Source organism: Coregonus lavaretus (genome assembly GCF_964263955.1).
Source record: "Coregonus lavaretus genome assembly, chromosome: 2".
In the NCBI taxonomy this organism is placed as follows: Eukaryota; Metazoa; Chordata; class Actinopteri; order Salmoniformes; family Salmonidae; genus Coregonus; species Coregonus lavaretus.
Window position 1 is genome coordinate 52,918,741 of NC_139989.1, and position 26,218 is coordinate 52,944,958.

General features: G+C 41.9%; 1 protein-coding gene across 1 annotated transcript; it reads left to right on the top strand.

Moving 5' to 3' along the window:
• The first annotated feature begins 869 nt into the window (after window positions 1-869).
• LOC311147094 (adhesion G protein-coupled receptor E5-like) lies at window positions 870-24,440 on the top strand. Its single transcript, XM_084183721.1, has 19 exons — window positions 870-1,253; window positions 5,498-5,575; window positions 5,709-5,879; window positions 7,234-7,386; window positions 7,537-7,758; window positions 8,059-8,187; window positions 8,347-8,390; window positions 8,498-8,602; window positions 9,286-9,439; window positions 9,767-9,886; window positions 10,356-10,546; window positions 10,749-10,913; window positions 11,427-11,621; window positions 11,948-12,165; window positions 12,313-12,379; window positions 12,478-12,569; window positions 12,742-12,910; window positions 14,290-14,391; window positions 23,431-24,440. Exons 1-19 carry the CDS (start codon window positions 1,223-1,225, stop codon window positions 23,470-23,472), a joined length of 2,448 nt encoding a protein of 815 aa, XP_084039847.1. The 5' UTR covers window positions 870-1,222; the 3' UTR covers window positions 23,473-24,440.
• Window positions 24,441-26,218: the final 1,778 nt, after the last annotated feature.

The following is a 26,218-nucleotide window of genomic DNA, read 5'->3' on the forward strand; positions in this document are numbered from 1 at the left end:
TTTTTACAAAACAAAACTTTAAAATAAATGACCATTGTTAATGGATTCCACTGGGAGTTTTGTATATTACAGTTTGTTGTTACGTTGTTATCAGTATGGACAGACGCCATCTGCTCAAAGACAAAAAGGAGAGAGCCATATATTTGTCATCACCACCATTAACAGACCACCACAGCAATGGGAGTGTGTCCAAGCAGTGTTCTGTATAACAATGAACAGTCTCACAACCCAGACTCCTTAATGTCTGATTCAATTGAGGCCATACAGTTTGATAGAGTGGAGGAAGTGGGAGACAAGGTTGTAGATAGAAAGAGAGAGAGAGAGGGGTACAGAGAGGGGGGAAGGAAACGAGAGGGAGAGAGATAATTATTTATTTTCTCTTTTGTACTTTAATTATTTGCACATTGTTACAACACTGTATATAGACATAATATGACATTCGAAATGTCTCTATTCTTTTGGAACTTTTGTAGTGTAACAGTAGATTTTTTATTGTTTATTTCATTTTTGTTCATTATCTATTTCACTTGCTTTGGCAATGTAAACATATGTTTCCCATGCCAATAAAGCCCTTTGAATTGAATTGAATTGAGAGAGCGAGAGAGAGCGAGAGAGGGGGGGGGTGGGGGGAAGAGAGAAAGAGAAGTGAAGGCCAGTTTAGGTTGTGTTGTTGTCATGGAACTGTAAAGGGCAGAGATCAAAAATAGATTTATTTCAACAGCAGCAGTTGCTAAACTCCCCTTCTCCTCCTCCTCCTCTCATCCTCCAACCTCGTTTCTTTCTCTGTCTCAGGGGCGTTTCTCAACACCAGTGGCTCAACTGAAACTCTGCCCAGAAACCCCTTAGTATGTCAGAGAGCCAGACACAGCCCAGACAACCACAGCCAAACACACAGAGCGAGAGAGAAGGAAAGCGAGACAGAGACCGAGAGTTCTAGGCAAGTGATGAGAGCACAGTGACTACTTGTCATTTTATCTCTCATTTGGTGATGTCAGCAGAGCTCAATTTACTAGACAGAAGCTTGACTGAGTTGATGGATACAGATGCCATTTTTCTTCAGTAAAACTACCCTGAGAAGTTTGGAGAAACTCCAGAGAAGAAGAGAAGACGGATCTTTATCACACTTTTGAATAGACCGTTCAGATAGGGGCAGAGTTCCTGCCCTGGTCTGATCTTGTGCGTTGTGATTCTCATAGAAGAGATAGTGAGATTCTTCTTCACTATGGCAGGCAGGGTGCATCTCCTGATTCTGGGTGAGTCATTTTTGTAAACTGTTTACACAGAAGTCATGTTGCCATGGAGAAGGTTGTGTGTTTGGGAGAGAAAGCACTAAACCAGACAGTGTTTATGTTTGGTCAGGGATGGTTAGATGAAGAATAAAGTAGAAGACGTGGCTGTTAAACTTGAAGAGGCGAATCCTAACTTGAATTGAATTTTCACTTAGTCTCCCATTGACATCAATGGATAACTAAATAAACATTTGACTTAAATTAGGAATCGCCTGAAATGCTAATGTGGAAATTCATTGGCAGGTCATAATAATAATAAATAATCATGATTAGGGTCCCACAGGAGGTCACTACAGGTTTGAACACCTTTCAGTTTAGCCTGGTCCAAGATCTGTCCTTACTGTCTTGCCAACCTCTATGGTCATGGTCACGTGCCAAACACAAACAGATCTGGGACCAGGCTACTCTCAGGTTGCATTAGACATCATTCCTGACATAAGCTGAAACAGCATTTAGGAACAACTGAAAAAGGTTATAAAGTAAAGCGGAGTGGTTGAGATATTTTTAATCCTTTGTATTGAAAGGATTCAGATGAAATGTACCTCACTCTTCTCAGTAATTGCAGGTTTAATGATATAATGGTTTAATCATATAATTTGAGAACATCTTTAAGACATAAGGTAGGGGGGCGAGCACGGCAAGTCCCTTTGAGATATTTGAGACGACCATGTGACATCTATGTGTGCCAAGGTTGGAATCCATTTAAACTCATGTTAATAGCCTGTTGAAATTGTTGAGTTGTACAGTTTATTGCAACTCTTTTACATGTGTGGCTAATATATCTGTCTTGCTTTCTTGTGAAATCACTTTTACGGCATGAGCGTTTATAACTTATTTCCAGTGAGTGGAAAATCAGCCAGTACTTTTTACTGGTTCATTGAGTAAGACAGATCCATAGGGACACAGCTCTTAATGTGGAAACAATGACACTCATCAGAACTGAATGGAACCTAAAGGACAGACCGTTGTCATAACACTGAAGGACTTCTGGGAATCTGAGGACTAAAAGCCTGAAGGAGCACAGTCAGAGGAATTAGCAGTAGACAGAGAGACATCCAGAGAGAGACACTCTCCCTATTCTTCATCCTAGACTCCGGGTCCGTCTCTCTAAAGAGACCCTCTGTTCCTCTGCCTTTAACAGTGGTATTTTTATTCTGTGATCTCACCCTGAAGCACCCCACAGTCTGATAACACTCACACCCACTCACCCTCACCCAATTTGTCTTTGAAACTCACACATTTGCGTACACACACACACACACAAATCTAAAAAGTAAAGGAATGGAATTAAGAAATATATAAATATATATGTACAGTGCAATGAAAAAGTATTTGCCCCCTTTCTAATTTTCTCTACTTTTGCATATTTGTGATACTGAATGTTATCAGATCTTCAACCAAAACCTAATATTAGATAAAGGGAACATAAGTGAACAAATAACACAACAATTACATACTTAAGTTATGCAACACCCAATTCCCCTGTGTGAAAAAGTAATTGCCCCCTTACACTCAATAACTGGTTTGCCACCTTTAGCTGCAATGACTCCAACCAAATGCTTCCTGTAGTTGATCAGTCTCTCACATCGCTGTGGAGGAATTCTGGCCCACTCTTCCATGCAGAACTGCTTTAACTCAGTGACGTGTGGGTTTTCAAGCATGAACTGCTCGTTTCAAGTCCTGCCACAACATCTCAATTGGGATTAGGTCTGGACTTTTTAGCAATTTTCATGTAGACTTGATTGTGTGTTTTGGATCTTGCTGCATGACCCAGCTGCGCTTCAGCTTCAGCTCACAGACGGATGGTCTGACATTCTCCTGTAGAATTCTCTGATACAGAGCAGAATTCATGGTTGCTTCTATTAGGGCAAGTCGTCCAGGTCCTGAGGCAGCAAAGCATCCCCAAACCATCACACCACCACCACCATGCTTGACCTTTGGTATGATGTTCTTACTGTGGAATGCAGAGTTGTCAGTCACCTTGCCGTGGTCAAATGCAGTGGTTCACGCTTTCAGTTTTGCGCGAATGCTGCCATCTATCCACGGTTTCTGGTTTGGGTAGGTTTAAATAGTCACAGAGGGAAAAATATCCCCTATACACTTCCTGATGAACACAGTCATCATGTCAGTGTATACGTCAATGTTATTCTCAGAGGCAACCCAGAACATATCCCAGTCCACGTGATCCAAACAATCTTGAAGCATGGATTCCGATTGGTCAGACGAGCGTTGAACAGTTCTTACCACGGGTACTTCCTGTTTGAGTTTCTGCCTATAGGAAGGGAGGAGCAGGATAGAGGCGTAATCTGATTTGCCGAAGGGAGGGCGGGGGAGGGCCTTGTAGCCGTCCCGGAATGGAATGTAGCAATGGTCGAGAGTTTTTGAAGCTCGATTGACACAGACAATGTGTTGATAAAACTTCAGTAGCATTTTCCTCAGATTTGCTTTATTAAAGTCCACAGCTAAAATAAATGCGGCCTCAGTGTAGTTCCTTGAGAGCCGTCTTGAGAGCCGTCTTGGTATCAGCTTGAGGGGGAATATATACGGCTGTGATGATGACTGAAGATAATTATCTCGGGAGGTAATGGGGTCGACATTTGATTGTGAGGTATTCTAGGTCGGGTGAAGAAAAGGACTTGAGTTCCTGTAAAATACCACAATCACACCATGAGTAGCTAATCATACACCTCCGCTTCTCTTTTTCCCGGAGAGTTCTTTATTCCTGTCTGCGCGATGTACTGAGAATCCAGCTGGCTGTGTGGAAGGGGACAGTATGGAAGGAGATCCTCGCCATGAGCTCGTCTACTTTATTGTCCAGGGACTGAACTTTAGCGAGTAATATACTCGTAAGCAGTGGGTGGTATGCAGTCACACTAAGAGTCCGGCATCATGGAGCAGTCTCTGGGATAAGAGTAATTGCCTTGGGGGGTAAGAACAAAGGATCCAATTCAGGAAAGTTGTATTTCTGGTAGAAATGCCAGTGAATTACCGCCGCTCTAATATCCAAAAGTTATTTCCAGCTGTCTGTAATAACGCAAAGGACGTTCTGAGCTAATAAGGTGAGAAATAACACACACAAAAAATACGCAAAGTTGCTTAGGAGCCATGAACAGGGCGACCATGTCTATCGGCTCCATCTTGAAAGCTATGCAAAGGGAAATAGAATATAAGCCCTGAGAGGCACCAAAGGGTAGAATAATGACGAGCCATGATGTCAACTGTCACACTCTGGCAAAACAGTTATCTGTGGAGTGAAAACACAGTAGAGCCATTCTGCTACTCAGTTCAATGGTACCAGCTGGAAAGTTAGTGTCAGTCTTGCTGGCAGATGGAGTGGAGGTGGATAAATGGAGGGTTGTGAAGGGAGAGAACAAAACTACTGTCTCAGAGACCACTGTTTGACAGATGGTTCCTCAATGAAAAGTTACACTATTTATTTTTTCTTCATCTTTATAAAATGTTTTTTTCTTAATCATTTTTACTAGTTAGAGTGAAATAGAGAGCACCAGAAATGTGGAACTTAAAACAGTGCCTACATAACGTTTTGGGAAAATATTTCTGTGACCACAACATTCCACACTACTGTTGCCTCTTCTCTCCACTCATTATCACAATGGACTGACTACCCATTCATTATCATACAGACTGAGGAGGTTTACAGTCATTATTCCTGGGAGAGAGGACATGGTCACCTCCGGACAGCTGTGTGCAGTTCAGGGGTTATTATGGGCAAATCCTGTGAGCCCAGTTGCCGTAGGAACAATCTGAGGAAATCCAGATAGGGGGTATACCTTTTCTGCACAGAGAGAGATAGCATTGCAAAGGCCTGGTTCAGTAAACCTTTCAAAACTATTGCTGCAAGTTCCTGTGCCTGAAACCTCTCCAACTGATTAATGTTACAACCTTACAATCATAGTCAAAGGTTGGTTCTACAAAAGTAATTTAGTCATGTACTTGTCAATATTGCACATGTTCAGGGTACTCCCCCAATACCATAATGGTCTTTGCTATCTGTGATCCTTGGGACGTCCCTACCCTATTGAAGTTGAAATGTAAAATGGCTAAGGTAAGGGTGAAGGTTAGGGTTAGGTGAGGGTTATGGTTAGGCTTAGGCTTTAGGGTAGGGATGTCCTACGTATCCAGGATAGCACTGACCATACGATAATGGGACAACTTATTGGAGAATCTGCCTGTTTCTTACTCTACAGCTCTTCACCTTGCCCCGCTGATGGAACATGTATCAGGCTGTGGCCCAGGATTCTCTAAAAACAGGGAATTGTGCATTGGTATGTGCATTTTTCTCTTGTATTATATATTCTATATATACAGTATATCTCTTATATTTTGAATGATCATTCCCAGACCCCAACCATTCTACCTCTCTTCACACTTTCTCAATGCTTCTGTTTTTGACCCCAGATGAGGATGAGTGTAATGACTATGTTGAGGACCCTAAAAAACCACCACTATGTGGTAATAATGCAGCATGCATCAACACCAAAGGAAGCTACTACTGCCAGTGTGCTCCTGGGTTCAGATCATCAACACAACGGCTGAACTACACAGCTAACTCACCTGACAAATGTATAGGTAAACAACTCTCCTTTATAGTTACCTTATAGCATTTATATACATTGCAGTCCTGGCCAAAGAACACAGCACTGCTGCAATTTTGGAATCCATACACTTATTCACTATAGTGACTATACTATACTGAACAAAAATATAAACGCAACATGCAACAATTTCAAAGATTTTACTGAGTTACAGTTCATATAAGGAAATCAGTCAATTGAAATAAATAAATTAGGCCCTTATCTATGGATTTCACATGACTGGGAATACAGATATGAATCTGTTGGTGACAGATACCTTTAAAAAAAGGTAGGGGCATGGATCAGAAAACCAGTCAGTATCTGGTGTGACCACCATTTGCCTCATGTAGCGCAGCACATCTCTTTCGCATAGTTGATCAGGCTGTTGATTGTGGCCTGTGGAATGTTGTCCCACTCCTCTTCAATGGCTGAGTGAAGTTGCTAGATATTGGTTGGAACTGGAACACGCTGTCGTACACATCGATCCAGAGCATTCCAAACAATGGGTGACATGTCTGGTGAGTATGCAGGCCATGAAAGAACTAGGACATTTTCAGCTTTCAGGAATTGTGTACAGATCCTTGCGACATGGGGCCGTGCATTATCATGCTGAATCATGAGGTGATGGCGGCGGATGAATGGCACGACAATGGGCCTCAGGATCTTGTCACGGTATCGCTGTGCATTCAAATTGCCATCGATGAAATGCAATTGTGTTTGCTGTCTGTAGCTTATGCCTGCCCATACCATAACCCCACTGCCACCATGGGGCGCTCTGTTCACAACATTGACATCAGCAAACCGCTCGCCCACACGACGCCATACATGTGGTCTGCGGTTGCGAGGCCGGTTGGACGTCCTGCCAAATTCTCTAAAACAACGTTGGAGGTGGCTTATGGTAGAGAAATTAACATTCAATTCTCTGGCAACAGCTATGGTGGACATTCCTGCATTCAATTGCACGCTCCCTCAAAACTTGAGAAATCTGTGGCATTGTGTTGTGTGACAAAACTGCACATTATAAAATGGCCTTTTATTGTCCGCAGTACAAGGTGCACCTGTGTAATGATCATGCTGTATAATCAGCTTCTTGATATGCCACACCTGTCAGATGGATGGATTATCTTGGCAAAGGAGAAATGCTCAATAACAGGGATGTAAACAAATTTGTTCACAACATTTGAGAGAAATAAGCTTTTTGTGCGTTATGAAAAATATCTGGGATCTTTTATTTCAGCTCATGAAACATGGGAACAGCACTTTACATGTTACCCTTATATTTTAATTCAGTATATATTCTATGTTAGCATTTGAGGTGTGACTGACTACTCCTTTCTCTGTCCCTCAAGACATCAACGAGTGTCGGGAGAATAAGGACGCCTGTGGTCCCAATGCCACGTGTAACAATACAATAGGGTCCTACTTCTGCATCTGCAATTATGGGTTTGACTCCAGTACTGGAGTGGAAATATTTTTGGGGGGCCAAGGAATCACATGTAAAGGTAAGATGCCATAGACAACTGGTGATAACACTAAATATCAAAAGATGTGTACAGTACATCCAGAGAGCGTTTCAGGCATATACAGGATGTCGTCATGTATGAAATGGTGAGAGTTTCCTATTCCTAAAGGTCTTTTTTACCTCCATGTAGATAGAAACGAGTGTGTGGAAGACATCACAATCTGCGGGAAGCATACACAGTGCTTCAACACACCAGGCGACTACTACTGTGTCTGCAACCCAGGGTTTGGCCTGAAGTCTGGCAAAGCTCAATTCACAGGGAATGGAGAATCATGTGAGGAAATAACAGATCAGAAAGCCACCACAGACCGGACAGCAACCACAAACAGTGAGGATGCTCAAGGTGATAAAGGTATGGGATGAATTGTATTATCACCCTGGATGGGTTTTCCAGAAATCCTGGTTGGAGGACTACATATTTTCTGCTAATTCCAGGAATCTTCCAACCGGGATTTTGGGAAAACCTGTGAATTTTGAGAAAGTTAAATAATTTGATGTATTTTGCTCAATTGCTCCTCTTCCTCATGAAGCACCAGATACTAATTTCTTTATGACCAGAATGTGTAATTGATATTATGTGACTTGATCGGTTTTAGGTAGATGTGAACACCTTATGAAAATGTCACCTGTGCTTTCTGTCATTCCTTTGTAGATTTGTGTAAAATGAATAAGTCAATCTGTGGAGGGAATGGAATGTGCCATAATGCCGCCGATGGTGGCCATCGGTGTGCGTGCCATGCAGGATTCACCAACTACGGAGACCCGCAGGGGAAGTGTACTGGTGAGAATCACATTTATAGATCAGCATTCTCATTGAGATGGAGATTCAACATTCAAATTTCACAATACCTCCGCTGCATGATCAAGTTGTCAACACATTTTTTTCATTTAAGATTTTCATTTAAGATGCCTTATTCACTCATCTCTTCTATTTCCACAGAGTTGAACTGTGACACGTTTGTGAGTGAGAACCATCTTGAGCTGGTAAGCCACATGAGTATACAGTGTAATGATTCACACCTACAGGTATCTGCAGAACAAAATACAGACTAACGTCCTCCTCTCTTTCTCTCCTCATCCCTCGTTCTCAGGTCCTCCCAGTTCTGCAGGATGCTGTGGCCCTGATGAGGACCAGTTGTCTGGAGTTGAGTGAGAGTAAGACAACAGGACCAGTGGATGGAGAGGCCCTGCTAGAGGTACTACTGCTTATTTATATTAGAGTCCCTTATTTATATTAGAGGCCCTTATTTATATTAGAGTCCCTTATTTATATTAGAGTCCCTTATTTATATTAGAGTCCCTTATTTATATTAGAGGCCCTTATTTATATTAGAGTCCCTTATTTATATTAGAGTCCCATATTTATATTAGAGGCCCTTCATTATATTAGAGTCCCTTATTTATATTAGAGGCTCTTATTTATATTTGAGGCTCATTATAACCCAGGCATCTATCATAAAGAGGTTGACATATGCAGGTTCAGACACAGCCCACACACATTAAGTAAAGAATACATGGAGTGAAACAACGACTGATGACCAGCATTGTTGGTACATCTAGCTTATAATAGAAACTAGCCTCCTCTCGCTGTATGACTTCTAACCATAGCATTGTGGTTAGTGTATGCCAAATATATAGTCATGTAAATTTGGTACTGGCATTCTTCTTCTTCTTTTTTTTCTTCTCTTATTTCTTGTGTTTTTATTTCATTTATTTATTTTATTAGTTATACTATTTTGATATTGAATACTGCAATGTTGGGTAGGGCTTGCAAGTTAAGCATTTCACTGTACTTGTGCATGTGACAAATAAAAGTCTCAGCCTCTCTAACTGTTTCTATGTCCCCCCTCCTCCCCCACCTCTCTCTGTGTCTCTGTAGGCTCTGTTGTCTGCTATAGACAGGCTCCTGTCTGGCGGGCCTCTGAATGATAACAAGAAAGTGAGTGTCTTGCTGGACCTGGTAGAGACTGCTCTGAGAATGATAGGACCTCTGCTGAAACACCCCGAGACCAGGAGGTCCAAATCTCACACCGGTAGGAGAACGTCCTAAACTCCAGTTTATGTTTAATTCCAGTGGTTTCCTGTTCCCCTCAAGAGTCCAGACACATAAACTCAGCCATGATTGTTTTGGCTTTTGAAGCCACTGTACGGAAGACAAGTTGTTATTCTACAAAGAAAGTTATAAGTTCATTTGTGGCCATTTTTTTATAGCTGGCAAAGTATTTCGTTAGGTTATATGGGTTACATTTCATAGCATAATTTCCTGTGTACAAGTCTGCCTCTATAGCAGATAACCATTCTGAGAGTTGTAACATCTCACCTAGGCCTGTTTGTAAAGATGTGAATGTATTTGCTTCCAGAGGTGGAGCTGTTGGTGCAGAGAAATGCCTCCTCACCCCAGGGTCCCTTCACCTTGTCCTCTACACACGCTCAGCTAGACAGCCACTGGGAGACTGCTGCTGGAGATGCCTCCTACCCAGGTTACCATCTTCATCATCCCCATCTTCATTTTAAACTTCAACACTGCCATCACAATCATCAGAACCAATCTTTATAATGTAATGTAATGATATAATGTGACGTGAAATTAAAGTACACAGTGTACAAACTCCTAGACTTAAACATATATCTATTCACTTTAATAATGTTTACATATCTTGCACTACTCATCTCATATGTATATACTGTATTCTATTCTATAATATTCTACTGTATCTTAGTCCATGCCACTGTCATTGCTTGTCCATATATGTATATATTCTTAAATTCCATTCCTTACTAGATTTGTGTGTATAGGGTATATGTTGTGAAATTGTTAGATATTACCTGTTAGATATTACTGCACTGTCGGAGCTAGAAGTATAAGCATTTCGCTACACCCGCAATAACATCTGCTAAACACGTGTATGTGACCAATAACATATGATTTGATTTGATATGCTTTCTCAGGATTTGCGACAGTGTCCCTGCTCAGCTATAAGGGTCTGGAGACATCCACCAACCATTCCTTCTCAGGGCTGAAGGCACAGGAGGGCCACAGCTTCCAGATCAACTCCAAAGTGGTGACGGCTACCGTTAGTAACAAGAACACCACATTTCTCAAGGAGCCAGTCACATTCACCTTCTCCCATTTGAAGGAGGTGAGGAGCAAAATCATTACCCCTCTATCCCATTACAATGGTCTATGTGAATTCAGCAGTATCAAAACTTCTTCATATGATGCACTAGGTCTAAGAAAAGTGTCTGACACACCGAAATGTCAGCCTCTTGTTTGTCCCTCGAATACATTGTACATTGTTTTTTTACTTCTCTTCTATGGTATTTATGAATGTTGTTTCCCAGTCAGATGAAGGGAACTACACCTGTGTGTACTGGGATGCTGAGTTGGGAGACGGGACCTGGTCTGATCGAGGCTGTTTCCTGGTGCAGTCCAATGCCACCCACACCGTGTGCTCCTGCTACCATCTCAGCAGCTTTGCTGTTCTTATGGCTCTCTATGAGTTCAAGGTGAGGGGATTTCTCTATTAGTCTAGCTGTACTTCTGCTGTAAGATAGAGCAGGAACAATGCCTTTTCTAATAGTTTCATTTCACTTTCTATATAATTTTGCAATTTAGTTGTGCAATTGGAGATCGTTTGGCTTTTTAAAACGTTTGCATTCATTTGAGAACAGTGAATCCATGAAGACATTGTTTTGAGAATTTGTTCTGTGTCTTGCCTGGCTAGATAGGGCTCCATTATTGTTTATCCAGGGGTATGTTGTCTATATTAAGACACATCCATGAAAGTTGTGTCAGTCACTGTGACTGACAGGAGGTTGGTGGCACCTTAATTGGGGCTCGTGGTAATGGCTGGGAATAGGTGGAATGGTATCAGATACATCAAACACATGGTTTCCATGTGTTTGATGCCATTCCATTTACTCCGTTCCAGCCATTATTATGAGCCGTCCTCCCCTCAGCAGCCTCCACTGCTGTGACTATATGGTGACGTGTGTCTTCGTCTCCATTCATCCCTCCAGGACACATTCCAGCTGCAGCTGATCACCTGGGTGGGCCTGTCCCTGTCCCTGCTTTGTCTCTTCCTCTGCATCCTCACCTTCTCCCTGATCCGCTCCATCCAGAGCACCCGCAATACCATCCACCTCCACCTCTGCCTCAGCCTCTTCATCGCCAACCTGATCTTCCTCATCGGCATCTCACGCACTGAGAACCAGGTAAGCTTTCATCCAACCAATCACATTCGCTCTGCCCTCAAGGCAGAATTGCCCTCGGAACAAGATTGAATAAGGAAAACTCCACTGAGCCTTTCTGGGCGTGCGAGGTCAGAGGATGTGACAATGTGTGTAACATTTACATGTGGCATAGGCGCTGTGTCTATGTTGATAGAGGTAATTTTTTTTGTTGTTGTTGTGGGTAACTTCTCGTATTGTGAATCTTATCACTTTCAACAGTATCTGTCCTTTCTTTCACATTTAGTTTTCTTGATCACTCTCACCCCTTAATTTCCTTTCTCTTCATCCCTCTCTCCTCTCTTCCTCAGGCTGGCTGTGCAGTGGTGGCAGGGTTACTTCACTTCTTCTTCCTGGCAGCGTTCTGCTGGATGTGTCTGGAGGGAGTGCAGCTCTTCAGGATGGTGGTCCTGGTCTTCAACACCACCTTCAGGCCCCTCTACATGATGGCGGGGGGCTATGGAGTTCCTGCTGTCATCGTCGCCATCTCTGCCCTCGCCAACGCCAAAGGATACGGCACTGAGCGCCAGTGAGTGGCCACTACATCGATCCCAGATAGTGTCATCTCCTGACTGGATTCCCTATATCCATTTGTCTGACTCTCTGTCCTTCTGTCTGTTGTGTACTATAGAGATCAGGTATTCATGTGTATTCATGTGTGTATTGTGTGTTTTAGCTGCTGGCTCAACCTGGAGGATGGATTCATTTGGAGCTTCTTTGGCCCTGTCTGTATCATCATCATGGTGTGTATCACAGATCAGAGATAGAATAGTTTCATCAGTCCTACTTACAATGTTTTGTGTCATGTTACAGTTCTACTTATCTCCCTCTCCCCTCCTAGGTAAACGTGTTTTTCTTCCTCATCACAGTGTGGAAGTTGGCCCAGAAGTTCTCCAGCCTGAACCAGGACCTCAACAACCTCCGCAAAATCAAGTGAGTCGGCAAAGAAACAGACATTCTCACACATAGCTGTGTTATAGCCCATAACAAAGGACCACTGTTTTTCCTGGCCAGAACATGTGAGGAAAAAAACAGGCCTTACTGTATGATGTGTTGTGACCAATGCTCTCAATCTGACTTTGTGTGTGTTTGTCGCCTCCTGCAGGGCGTTCACCATAACTGCAGTGGCTCAGCTGTGTGTGCTGGGCACTATGTGGATCTTTGGCTGTTTCCAGTTTGAGGAAAGCACGCTGGCCATGTCTTACCTGTTCACCATCCTCAACAGTCTGCAGGGGGTCCTGGTGTTCCTCATGCACTGCCTGCTCTCTAAACAGGTACGTCACGACTCAAGACTCTGTCAACCAGGGTCCTCGAAGCACTCCTAATATGGACATCATGCATGTGGTCCTCTGTAGCTCAGCTGGTAGAGCACGGCGCTTGTAACGCCAAGGTAGTGGGTTCGATCCCCGGGACCACCCATACACAAAAATGTATGCACGCATGACTGTAAGTCGCTTTGGATAAAAGCGTCTGCTAAATGGCATATTATATTATTATTATGCAGGGGAGTTCAAACTGTTAGGCTTGGTGGGATGAAATGTAATCTCAGTAGTGGGCCGTGGACCAAAAAACCTTAAATAACATTGCTCATCAATACATAAGATCATTCTGGAAGCTTCTGGTGGGCCAAACCAAATGTCAAGGACCAAGTTTGGCTTTTGGGCCTCACTTTGGACGGCTCTGCTGTAGACAAAGAAAAGCCTGGGGGGAGTCAGTCCTGTCCAGCATGGATGTGTTGTATTTCTAATCGATAGGTTATACCAGAGCCATATATTTAGAGAGTTAGGCCAACTTTTAGAATTCTGAATATTGTTCTAATTCTAGATATTCAGTTACATAGCATTGTTTAAATATTCCCCATGGGGAGCTAACATGGCTGCCATAGAATGTTGTACTGTCATGTAAATGCATCATTATGGTCATTCTAGACATTCATGGCCCAACTCTCTAAATACATGGCTCTGGGTTATACTACTTTGGCTGAATTCCAAATGAGTTGTTAAGTGTTTAAAGAATACTGATTGGTTTTAGTTTACTGTAGGGCCTACAGTTAAGGGTAGGCAAATATGTGCTTGTTGGACTCATAACAAATATGGTGGATAATGAAGATGTTGCATGAAGGCTGTTTAAATCAAATCAAATTGTATTTGTCACATGCACTGAATACAATAGGAGTAGACCTTACATTTGAATTGCTTACTTACAAGCCCTTAACCAACAATGCAGTTTTAAGAAAGAATACCTAAAAAAATATAAAACAATAAAAGTAACAAATAATTAAAGAGCAGCAGTAAAATAACAGTAGCGAGGCTATATACAGGGGGTACCGCTACCGAGTCAATGTGCGGGGGAAACGGTTAGTCTAACATTGAAAGAAATGGTCAAGGTTCCTGTCTATGTAAATGAGCGTTCCCTCTCTCGCGCAAGCATGCTTTACCGCATGCTCAAACATGGTCACACTAGAGAAGGAACGCCCACTTACAGAGACAGGAACCGTGACCCTTTTTTAAAATGGGAAACTGCCCAATAACAGCTGGTTCTGGTCTACTTATTCCCTCCCCCCCACCCCCGCTCGACCAAAGGAAATAAGCCTGTTAGATGTCTCGCTTTCTCTACCGTCTCTGCTCATAGTGCTCTCTTCTGCACCTTGTAGGTGAGAGAGGAGTATGGCAAGATCCTGGACAGCGTCTGTGAACCACGGAAGACGAAGTACTCTGAGTTTTCCTCCAACCAGTCAAGCAACAGCAAATCACAGGTATTAACTCTTACTAATTGAGTAGCCAATATCTAAAAGACCAGAAAGTCCTTCAATGTGATGTACTTACGCCCTCCAACACAGTTGAGTTTGAGTGACACCGAACACGAGGCAATGTTCTGCAAAAAAGTTATACTAGGTAAAGTTCTGCGTGGTAAAGTTCTGCGAGTAAAAGTTCTACCATATTTATTGTTTACAGGAAGGTAATTCAATATATTCTGACGAACTGGCCTTGGAAAAATAATGGGATGGTAAAATCTATTTCTGTCATGGGCTAAGAAATTCTAGATCTTGAAGTGCAATCCATTTAAATAGATCCTCAAGGAAGATGGATTGCTTTGAATATACTACTTGATGATAAACAGAAATGGCTCATAAATGTATATGGACTGAATAATGACAATCCAAACTTCTTTGAAAATATTTATAATAATCTAATTAGATACAAATAACATGGTAAGGGAAGGAAGTCAGTGGACCGTAAAGGTAATCATACTACCAACTATCACCCTCTGGTGCTCAAAGAGATTATGAATATTATGGGCACATTGGAATTTACTGATATTGGCTCAAAAAACGGATCTTGTAAGATATACTTGGAGGAGGCTTAATCAAGCTAGTCGGATGTATTATTTTCTGGTATCCTTATCTATGGTGCCAAAAGTGAAAAAAGTATTGATTGAGGATCGAATGTGATCATATCATCAACTTATATTGTAGCGGGTGAGGGTCAGGCGCAGGAGGGTAAATCACAGAATAAATGGTTTATTCGGCAAATACAGCGGTACGCAGCAATGCGTAAAACGCTACAGTGCAGTATAACGGCACACTGGAGAAAACAAAGCACAGGGTGAACATCCCGGCGATACAAATATATAAAGCTCCACCGAATATAATAAACAATCACACACAAAGACATGGGGGGCAGAGGGAATACTTATACAGGTACTGATGAGGGGATATGAACCAGGTGTGTGTAAAAACAAGACAAAACAAATGGAATGATGAGATGAGGAGCAGCAGTGGCTAGAAGGCCGGTGACGATGAACGCTGAAGCCTGCCCGAACAAGGAGAGGAGGCAGATTCGGAGGAAGTCATGACAGTACCCCCCCCCCCCTTGATGCGCAGCTCCAGCAGCGCGCCGACACCGGCCTCGGGGACGGCCAGGAGGACGCGGAGCAGGGCGATGGTGGAAATCCCGCAACAGGGAGGGATTGAGGATATCCCTCACCGGGACCCAGCACCGCTCCTCCGGACCGTACCCCTCCCACTCCACGAGGTACTGAAGGCCCCCCACCCGATGCCTCGAATCCAGGATGGAACGGACGGAGTACGCTGGGGCCCCCTCGATGTCCAGAGGGGGCGGAGGGACCTCCCGCACCTCAGACTCCTGGAGCGGACCAGCCACCACCGGCCTGAGGAGAGACACGTGAAACAAGGGGTTAATATGGTAATCAGGAGGGAGTAGTAACCTATACGTAACCTCGTTTACGCTCCTCAGGACTTTGAACGGCCCCACAAACCGCGGGCTCAGCTTCCGGCAGGGCAGGCAGAGGGGCAGGTTCCGGGTCGAGAGCCAGACCCGATCACCTGGTACAAAGACGGCACATACCGCAGCCCAGCTGGGCACTGAGGTGGAGATGGCTCTGTGCGTAACGTCCGCTCTATGGTGGTCAGTCCAGACGTCTTTCTTCTTCACGAAAAAGAAACTTGAGGAGGCGGGTAAAGTGGAGGGCCGTATGAACCCCTTGCACAGGGACTCGGAGACGTATGTCTCCATAGCCTCCGTTTCAGCCTGTGACAGGGGACATACATGACTCCTGGGAGGCACAGTGTCTTAACCGGAGGTTTATCGCGCAATCCCCCGCCCGATGGGGTGGTAATTTGGTCGCCTGCGTTTTGGTCGCCTGCGTTTTGGACTTTCCACCGTGGTTGCACCAACGGAAACAGCTAGACACCTACCCTGACACTCTTGCGACCACCCCGTGAGAACCCTCTGCGGCCATGAAAAGGTGGGGTTGTGTAGTGCTTGCCAGGGAAGACCCAACACAACAGGGAAATCAGGGGACTCAATAATATAAAAGGTGATTTGCTCCCTATGGGTCTCCTGCGTAATCATTGTGACTGGTGCTGTAACCTCCCTAACAAAACCTGACCCTAATGGTCGACTGTCAAGTGCTTTGATGGGCAATGGAATGGATAGGGGAACCAATGTAATACATAGACTATTAGCTAAAGACCTGTCCATAAAGTTCCCAGCTGCGCCTGAATCGACCAGTGCCTTACACTGGGGAACTACCGTGTAATCAGGGAAGTGGACGTGGATGGTGAAGTGTACAGCAGAGGGCTCTGAACGAGTGTGGGTTTGCGCTACCTGGGGTGACGCGAGAGTGCCCTGCCTGCCGCCTTCAGACCCAGAAGAACTCTGGCGACAGCGTGCAGCAGAATGTCCTCTCTTGCCACAAGAGAGACACAGGATCTGTCGTTCTCCGTTCTCCCGGATCGCTGCACCACCCAGCTCCATCGGCACGTGATCCGGGTTGAAGGGGGATGAAACGGGCAGGCCCCTTCCAGGACGTCTTATCGAAGCCAGCAGGTTGTCCAACCGGATGGCCATGTCCACCGCCCGGAAGAGGCGAGCGAACTCCCCATAGTTGTCCAACGCGTCTCCTCCTTCACTCCAGACCGCGTTGGCCCATTCCAGAGCTTTCCCCGAGAGGCAGGAGACGAGGGCGGACACCTTCTCCCGCTCCGATGGAGCCGGGCTGATGGTGGAAAAATAGAGGTCCAGCTGCAGGAGGAAACCCTGGCAGCGGGCCGCTGTCCCGTCGTATTCCCTCGAGGCGCTGGGGTGTGGGTGGCTGGATCCGGTCGCTCAGCTGGTTCCGAAGGATCGGTTCCTCTCCTCTCCAGGCGCTGGACAACCTGGAGAACCCGATCCATCGCGTCGCCCAAGCTGGCTAACATGTTGGAATGCTCCCGGACCCGCTCAACGACCCCATGCATATTCTCCGCTCCTGCTGACTCCATGCTGTTGGGTGTGTGATTCTGTAGCAGGTGATTTTGACGGAGTCAGGCGTAGGAGTGTAAATCACAGAATAAATGGTTTATTCAGCAAATACAGCGGTACGCAGCAATGTGTAAAACACTACAGTGCGGTATAACGGCACACTGGAGAAAACAAAGCACACGGGTGAATATACTGACAATACAAATATATATGGCTCCACCGAGCTATCGTCACCTCCACAATAAACAATCACACACAAAGGCAGGGGTGCAGAGGGAATAATTATACAGGTACTGATGAGGGGATATGAACCAGGTGTGTGTAAAAACAAGACAAAACAAATGGAATGATGAGATGAGGAGTGGCAGTGGCTAGAAGGCCGTTGACGACGAACACTGAAGCCTGCCCAAACAAGGAGAGGAGGCAGCTTCGGAGGAAGTCGTGACATATATCCCTCCATATAACTATGACAGACTTTCCACAAGGACAGGGATATTTAAAATTGTACCTGGGTTTATTGGCTGACAGAATTTTCTTAACAAAAACTAAGGACTTCATAACATACTTTTTCTTGCACAATACAGGTTCAGCGGACCCACTTATCATATGGGAGGCCATTCAATTGAAATTCATCCCCCCAAAAATCGGTCAACAGAGAAAAGACTTACAACAGAAATGGAAAATCTGACATTGATGAATGTACTACAGAAGCACTGAATAATCTATACACAAAGTAAAAGGAGTCTGAGGAACTTATTCAAGAAAAATCGTGTTTCACTTATCTAAAAAACAAGTTTTTCCTAAACATTCAATATAGAAACACAACCAAAAATAACCTACAGAAAATAGTTACAAAGATGGAGAAATGCTTATCTATATTTCAAACGAATGTTCTCTTGTCAAGTTCCTCAAATCTCATTTGATGATGAGTTTTGTGATATCCTTCTCCCAAAAAATCATCTTAAACTATTTGAGGCACCCAGAAAATATTGTGAGTGCCTAATTACACAGGACAAACTATCGTTGGCACTTGACTCCTTTCAGACGTGGAAAACCCCTGGCCTTGATGGCATTCCAATAGAGATATATTAAACTTTTTATGAACTACTGAAAGATCCATTACTATTATGTTTTAATTACTCTTATATTAATTGCCACCTGTCGGACACAGAAAGAGGGACTGATCACTCTCTTACTGAAGCAGGAGCCAGGGAGGCAGTAAAAAAGACCCAGTAACTTTAAAAGATTGGAGGCCCCTCAACCTTCAATGTTGCACCGCAAAAATATTTGCAAAAAATATATATTTTAATTAAAAAGGTCCTACCAGACATTATTCATCACGATCAGACGGGATTCTTAAAAGGAATATATATTGGAGACAACATTACACAACTACTAGAAATAATTGAAAACTATGAGAATGCAGGGAAACCAGGTATAATCTTTATAGCAGATTTTGAGAAAGCCTTCGATACTGTGCGTCTAGATATTTTTTTACTTTTGCAGAATCTCTCATAAGATGGGTAGAAGTCATGTACAACAATCCTTTATGTAAAATAATAAATAACGGTTACTTCTCTGAGAATGTTGAATAGTCAAGAGGAGTAAAACAAGGTTGCCCTCTGTCACCAGACTTTTTTATTATAGCCATTGAACTGTTAGTTGTAAAAATCTGATCTAATGATAACATTAAAGCTGCACCATGCAGAAATCGCTCTGCCATTTTCTGGTTGCAAAAATTCTAATTTCAGTTTATGTGACAAAACAAGCACATATAGTGTAGAGAATCATTGTACCATCTAAACTGCAAAAATTTTGTATTTTCAGCTGGTGTACAAAACTGAAATTAAAAGATGCAAAAACTAAACTTAAGAATGGGAAGCATAGAAATAGCTCACAGAACAGATCTACCGCTTCTTAGACTTTCAATGAGAATGACAGATCTATAACTCACTTTTCTATGTGAATTTGGTCGCCCAAAAAGTTACATATTGAAGCTTGAAGGGGCAAAACATTTATGGATTAGAGACAAAAGTATTGATGTACGCCAATGATTCAAGTCCTCAATCTTCAAACTTAAAGGGCCTTATTGAGGACCTGGATAATTTCTCCAGTTTCTCTGGACAAAACCCAACTATGATAAGTATAGTAGTATAGTATAGTACTATATTATGGATTGGGTCTCTAAAAGATATAAACTTTAAATTGCCATGTGGCCTCCCGATTTAATGGGCGGATGGTGAAGTTGATGTGCTTGGTGTACATATACCAGCAAAGTTTAACAATCTTGGAACTATTAATAGAAAACTTAGCAAAATAGATAAGATCCTTAAATCGTGGAGAGGGAAATCCCTGTCCATCTACAGGAAAGTTACACTGATTAATTCTCTATTGATATCACAGTTTACATGTTTGTTCATGGCTCTACTGACTTCAGGAGAATCCTTTTTCAAGTCATGCGAGAAAAAAATATTTCATTTTAATGGCAAACCAGATTAAGTTAAACGGGCATATTTATATAACCAACATGAGTTTGGATATTAAGGCATTAAACCGCTCTCTTAAAGCCTCTATTATACCAAAATAATATCTAAATCCAAACTGGTTTTCCAGCAGGATACTAAGAGGCACATCCTATGTTCAAAAGGGGGCTTTTTGCTGTTATACTGATTAAAACAAACGATTTCCAGTGGATTGATAACAGATCCCAGTTTAAAGTATTCTTATTTTTAAATGAAGCCATACAGAGCTGGTTAAAATTCCAATTTCATCCTCCAGAAGAGGCAGAACAAGTATTACAGCAAATAATATAAACTCCAAGGTACTGATAGACGAAAAAAAGTTATCATGTTTACGAATGACAATGTAAATAAGTACGGTCAAATTATGTCACACAAGAAATTAACAAATGTGTATGGCGATAAATTCTCAATACAAAAGTATAACCAACTCATTGCAGCTCTGCCACAAAAATAAAATGTATCAGTTTCAATATAGGATTGAGGTTTGACAACTATGCAGCATAAAATTCAAGATAGTTGGGAACAGGTTTTTGATGTCCCAATACCATTGAATCGGGTTGATGAACTGATATACAGTACAAAACAAAAATTGGACGCATCAATAAGTTATTTTCAATGTAAACTACTATATAAAATTCTCACAACAAAATTAATGCTCAATATATGGGACATTGAACAGTCAGTCCTGTGGAGACTATGTCATGAGGAAACACAATAAATAGATTATCTCTTTTGGTACTGTCCTTCGGTGACTCGGTTTTGGAGTCAGGTCCAGGAGTGGTTGTTAAGTCATAATGTCTGTGTTCAGATGGACCTACAAACAGCACTGTTAAGAGATCTGAAAAACAACGATCAATCAATGGGAAATATGATTATACTCTTAGGTAAAGTATTTATCTTTAGGGCAATCTTGGAAGAAATGGTACAAATAGAGAGGTTCAAGACATCACAGTAAAATATAAGGATGTTTTGTAAAAGGAAATAGTAAAATGGTAGTGTACTGGGAAAGATGGGTTAGTCTGTGGACATCTGAGGGTTGGAATTAAGATTAGATTGTACTGTATATGTGAGCGAAGATAGCTGTGAGTAGCAGTAGAAGAAGTATTGTTGGCTGTTAGTTTTCTACAATCAGGGGAGGGGTGGTAGTGTTCATATATATATATATATATATATATATATATATATACAGTGGGGAAAAAAGTATTTAGTCAGCCACCAATTGTGCAAGTTCTCCCACTTAAAAAGATGAGAGAGGCCTGTAATTTTCATCATAGGTACACGTCAACTATCCAGAAAATCACATTGTAGGATTTTTAATGAATTTATTTGCAAATTATGGTGGAAAATAAGTATTTGGTCAATAACAAAAGTTTCTCAATACTTTGTTATATACCCTTTGTTGGCAATGACACAGGTCAAACGTTTTCTGTAAGTCTTCACAAGGTTTTCACACACTGTTGCTGGTATTTTGGCCCATTCCTCCATGCAGATCTCCTCTAGAGCAGTGATGTTTTGGGGCTGTCGCTGGGCAACACGGACTTTCAACTCCCTCCAAAGATTTTCTATGGGGTTGAGATCTGGAGACTGGCTAGGCCACTCCAGGACCTTGAAATGCTTCTTACGAAGCCACTCCTTCGTTGCCCGGGCGGTGTGTTTGGGATCATTGTCATGCTGAAAGACCCAGCCACGTTTCATCTTCAATGCCCTTGCTGATGGAAGGAGGTTTTCACTCAAAATCTCATGCTTTGGGGCAGAAAAACAGCCCCAAAGCATGATGTTTCCACCCCCATGCTTCACAGTAGGTATGGTGTTCTTTGGATGCAACTCAGCATTCTTTGTCCTCCAAACACGACGAGTTGAGTTTTTACCAAAAAGTTCTATTTTGGTTTCATCTGACCATATGACATTCTCCCAATCCTCTTCTGGATCATCCAAATGCACTCTAGCAAACTTCAGACGGGCCTGGACATGTACTGGCTTAAGCAGGGGGACATGTCTGGCACTGCAGGATTTGAGTCCCTGGCGGCGTAGTGTGTTACTGATGGTAGGCTTTGTTACTTTGGTCCCAGCTCTCTGCAGGTCATTCACTAGGTCCCCCCGTGTGGTTCTGGGATTTTTGCTCACCGTTCTTGTGATCATTTTGACCCCACGGGGTGAGATCTTGCGTGGAGCCCCAGATCGAGGGAGAATATCAGTGGTCTTGTATGTCTTCCATTTCCTAATAATTGCTCCCACAGTTTATTTCTTCAAACCAAGCTGCTCACCTATTGCAGATTCAGTCTTCCCAGCCTGGTGCAGGTCTACAATTTTGTTTCTGGTGTCCTTTGACAGCTCTTTGGTCTTGGCCATAGTGGAGTTTGGAGTGTGACTGTTTGAGGTTGTGGACAGGTGTCTTTTATACTGATAACAAGTTCAAACAGGTGCCATTAATACAGGTAACGAGTAGAGGACAGAGGAGCCTCTTAAAGAAGAAGTTACAGGTCTGTGAGAGCCAGAAATCTTGCTTGTTTGTAGGTGACCAAATACTTATTTTCCACCATAATTTGCAAATAAATTCATAAAAAATCCTACAATGTGATTTTCTGGAGAAAAAAAATCTAAATTTGTCTGTCATAGTTGACTTGTACCTATGATGAAAATTACAGGCCTCTCTCATCTTTTTAAGTGGGAGAACTTGCACAATTGGTGGCTGACTAAATACTTTTTTCCCCCACTGTATATGTATATGTATATATATATATATATATATATATATATATATATATATATATATATATATATTAAAAAATAGGGGGATTAGAAATTAGGCAAACATTTGCTTGATAGAACCCAGAATCTGTAATATTAAGACTGATCTGCAAGTTAAAGTTATGCAAGGCAACGTTATGCATAAAATATTACATATACTGTATTATCCAAAGGATATAAGCATATTAGAATATGTAGATACAAGTCCAATGTGCATTCATCCAAACTTCAGAGTACTTCAAACTCAATTTCTCAGAGAGGGCACAGGGTTAATGGATTTGACAATTTGGAACATTTGTTTTACAGCGCATTGTAAAATTCATACTTCTTTCCCCATCCAGAGACATCTTTAATTAATCAGTCCATTCATTTAATCGTTAATCATTACTGACCGTGGTTTGGGACTTCATGTCAGGCCTGAGCAGAGGTGTGATCAGTCTAGTCGTTTCCTTCTAATGAGATTGCTCAAAGGGCATTTAAAAAACCTTTCAAAGCACAACAAAGGAGGAAAAGAACTGTCATTTTTTAACATTTCCATTACATTGGCAAACATGTGATTCTGGGCCAGAGCCGGAGCTCCATAAAGACAAGGAGGTGGGTGAGGAAGGTGTTAAGTGGAGCATTTTGTCTGGCGGGTGAGAGAGCGAGACAGCAGAGCCACTTGTACATTAATAATGTAGTTGGTTTTTGACTAAAATCAAAAACCAACTGATTGACGTTGTTGTCTGTCTGTGCCCTCTCTCTGTCTGTGTCCCCCAGACATCCAAGAGCGTCCAAAACACGGGAGAGTCTCAGATCTAGAAAGGGGGCTAGACGCTGGTTGCTGGACATGACCCATGATGCCTGCCCTTGTGACCTCCTAGCAACACCTGGGAGTTTTATAAAACCATAATCACCCTGGTTTAATGACAGGCATAAGTTAATGCTTGCCAGGTCACAGATCTGTTTGTGCCGTCTTGCCAAAAGAGCACAAAAGGACCAGGATAGATTGATGGAATGGTTGATGTCAATTATTTTGTTACAACTATATTTAGCTTTAAGCAATATTGTGCACATTTTTTAAAGATTCTGTAAATATTACTGTACTTTCTCATTGGGCTGGCCTGGATATTATTTTAAGATAATACTCCAAAGAGTAACGATAACAAAGTTATGTATTGTTTTACACTGATTTTCCTATTGACAGTTTCATGTGTGTCTTTTTCCAACCCTGATATTCTTTGGATCATATAATGCGGATGAGAAACCCCCCCTCCTACTGTAGTGGAGTGGACTAGTCCTGCATGGTTTAACCAATGACAACTCATCATGGATTATTACATTATGCATTATCCAGGTACTTTCTCTGATCTTAAAAGACATAACAGATGAAAGCAACAAATGATACAAATAGTCATAAGCTATCATGGTTATATTTTTCAAATCATTGTTTAAAACATAACCATCAAAGGTCGAGTTGTGAGTCAGATTGAAATGTATATTTTGTGTATATAGTTTTATAATTTTATCTCAATTTTGAAAGGGATCAACCCGTAAATGTACAAGAATCATGATCATGACTGTTAAATTTTTTCTAGTAAGGTGTGCATCATGTCAAATAAGGACAAATTAAAATCATTGTAAATATTTTCTTTGTGGAGATCATTTGAATGACAGTTTTTTTACTGGGAAATGGCATGCTTTGAACACTGTGCTGTAATTTCCCTCTGTTTTTAGACTTTATTTGCCATGCGATATTTTAATAAAATAAAATATTCAAATATTTTGAATCTGTGTAGCTTGATTTTAATTTTGTTAAATGTGGTTCAAAATACTGTATATCTAAGAAATGTTTGTCTATGTCCGCTTTTTAGATTAAGGCAACTGCAGTACGTGTAGCGTACCTGAATCTGATGTGGAATTGTTTTGAGAAGGTTTCTGATTGGTTCAGAACTGTTTGTTTTGGAACAGACGTCAAACCCTGACTGGGTGGGGATACACTCCATCAGAGACACTCCATCAGAGTGTCTCTCATCTCAGAAAATGCAAACTGGCAAAGGCAATTACGGCAGGTTATATAGAGCCTCAATGGGTTTGCAAGTCAGAGTCACATGGTATGAAGACAGGAAATTAGATATTTTCGCCCTTGATTTATTATAATTGCTTATTGACAGCTACCTCCAAAATTATTGTCACCCTTGATAAAATGAGTAAAAAAGACTGTAAAAATAAATAATACAAATACTGAGCTATAATGTATGCAAAGACAAAATAGAAAATAATATTGTTTTATAAAATTGCTCAGAGAAACATTATATGTTAAAAAAATCATTTTAAAAAAATCTGTTTTCAATACTTTGTGCGCCCTCCCCTTGCGAGGATAACGGCATTTAGCATTTTCTATAATGTTTTATGAGATTGGAGAATACATTGGGAGGGATCTATCTTAGACCATTCTTCCATACAGAATCTTTCCAGATCCTTGGTGTCCTTCGGTCTGCACTTATGGACTGCTCAATTCAATTCAAACCACAGGTGTTCAATGGGATTCAAGTCCGGAGACTGAGATGGCCATTGCAAAATGTTGATTTTGTGGTCAATTAACAATTTTTTTGTAGGTTTTTGTGTGCTTGGGGTCATTGTCTTGCTGGAAGATCCACTTGTGGCCAAGTTTCAGCCTCCTGGCAGAGGCATCTAGGTTTGTGGCTAAATGTCCTGGTACTTGGTAGAGTTCATGATGCCGTTGACCTTAACAAGGGCCCCAGCACCAGCGGAAGCAAAACAGCCCCAAAATGTGTGGTAGCCTTAGCCAGCCCTAAGACAGATAGGCCTAACATTATCACAGCAACATGTTTCCAATAAAATATGCGTCAAACTGGTTATGCTAGTGAACAATTCACGTTGAACTGGCCAAAATAAACGTGTTCTTTAGTGATTTACTTTGTTGTTTATATCGCTTATGAAAGTGGACATAAAATGGAAAGTAGTCGATAGAAGATTCTCCGACTTGTGCAAGCTAGACTAAATAGACAAACATGATACTCAACTTTGACTAAAAATAAGATTACTTTCTGTAGCTTAGAACGTGACCATTTTCCATTGACTTCTGCCTGAATCTTAATTGCGCAAGCGTGAATTACAGGAAGTAATGCAATCGCTAGTTGAGTCTCTTGGCAGACTAGCATCTCTGATTCAAGTTTCTCCGGTTTTGGTTAGTATTGTGGAGTAATTATAATGTTGTTGATCCATCCTCAGTTTTCTCCTATCAAAGCCATTAAACTCTGTAACGGATCTAAAGTCACCATTAGTCTCATGGTGAAATCCCTGAGCGGTATCCTTCCTCTCCGGCAACTTAGTTAGGAAGGATGCATGCATCTTTGTAGTGACTGGGTGTATTGATACACCATCCAAAGTGTAATTAATAACTTCACCATGCTCAAAGGAGTATTCAATGTTAAACACTATTATTACACACAGAGTGAGTCCATGCAACTTATGTGACTTGTTAAGCAGATTTTTACTCCTGAACTTATTTAAGCTTGCCATAACAAAGGGTTTGAATACTTAT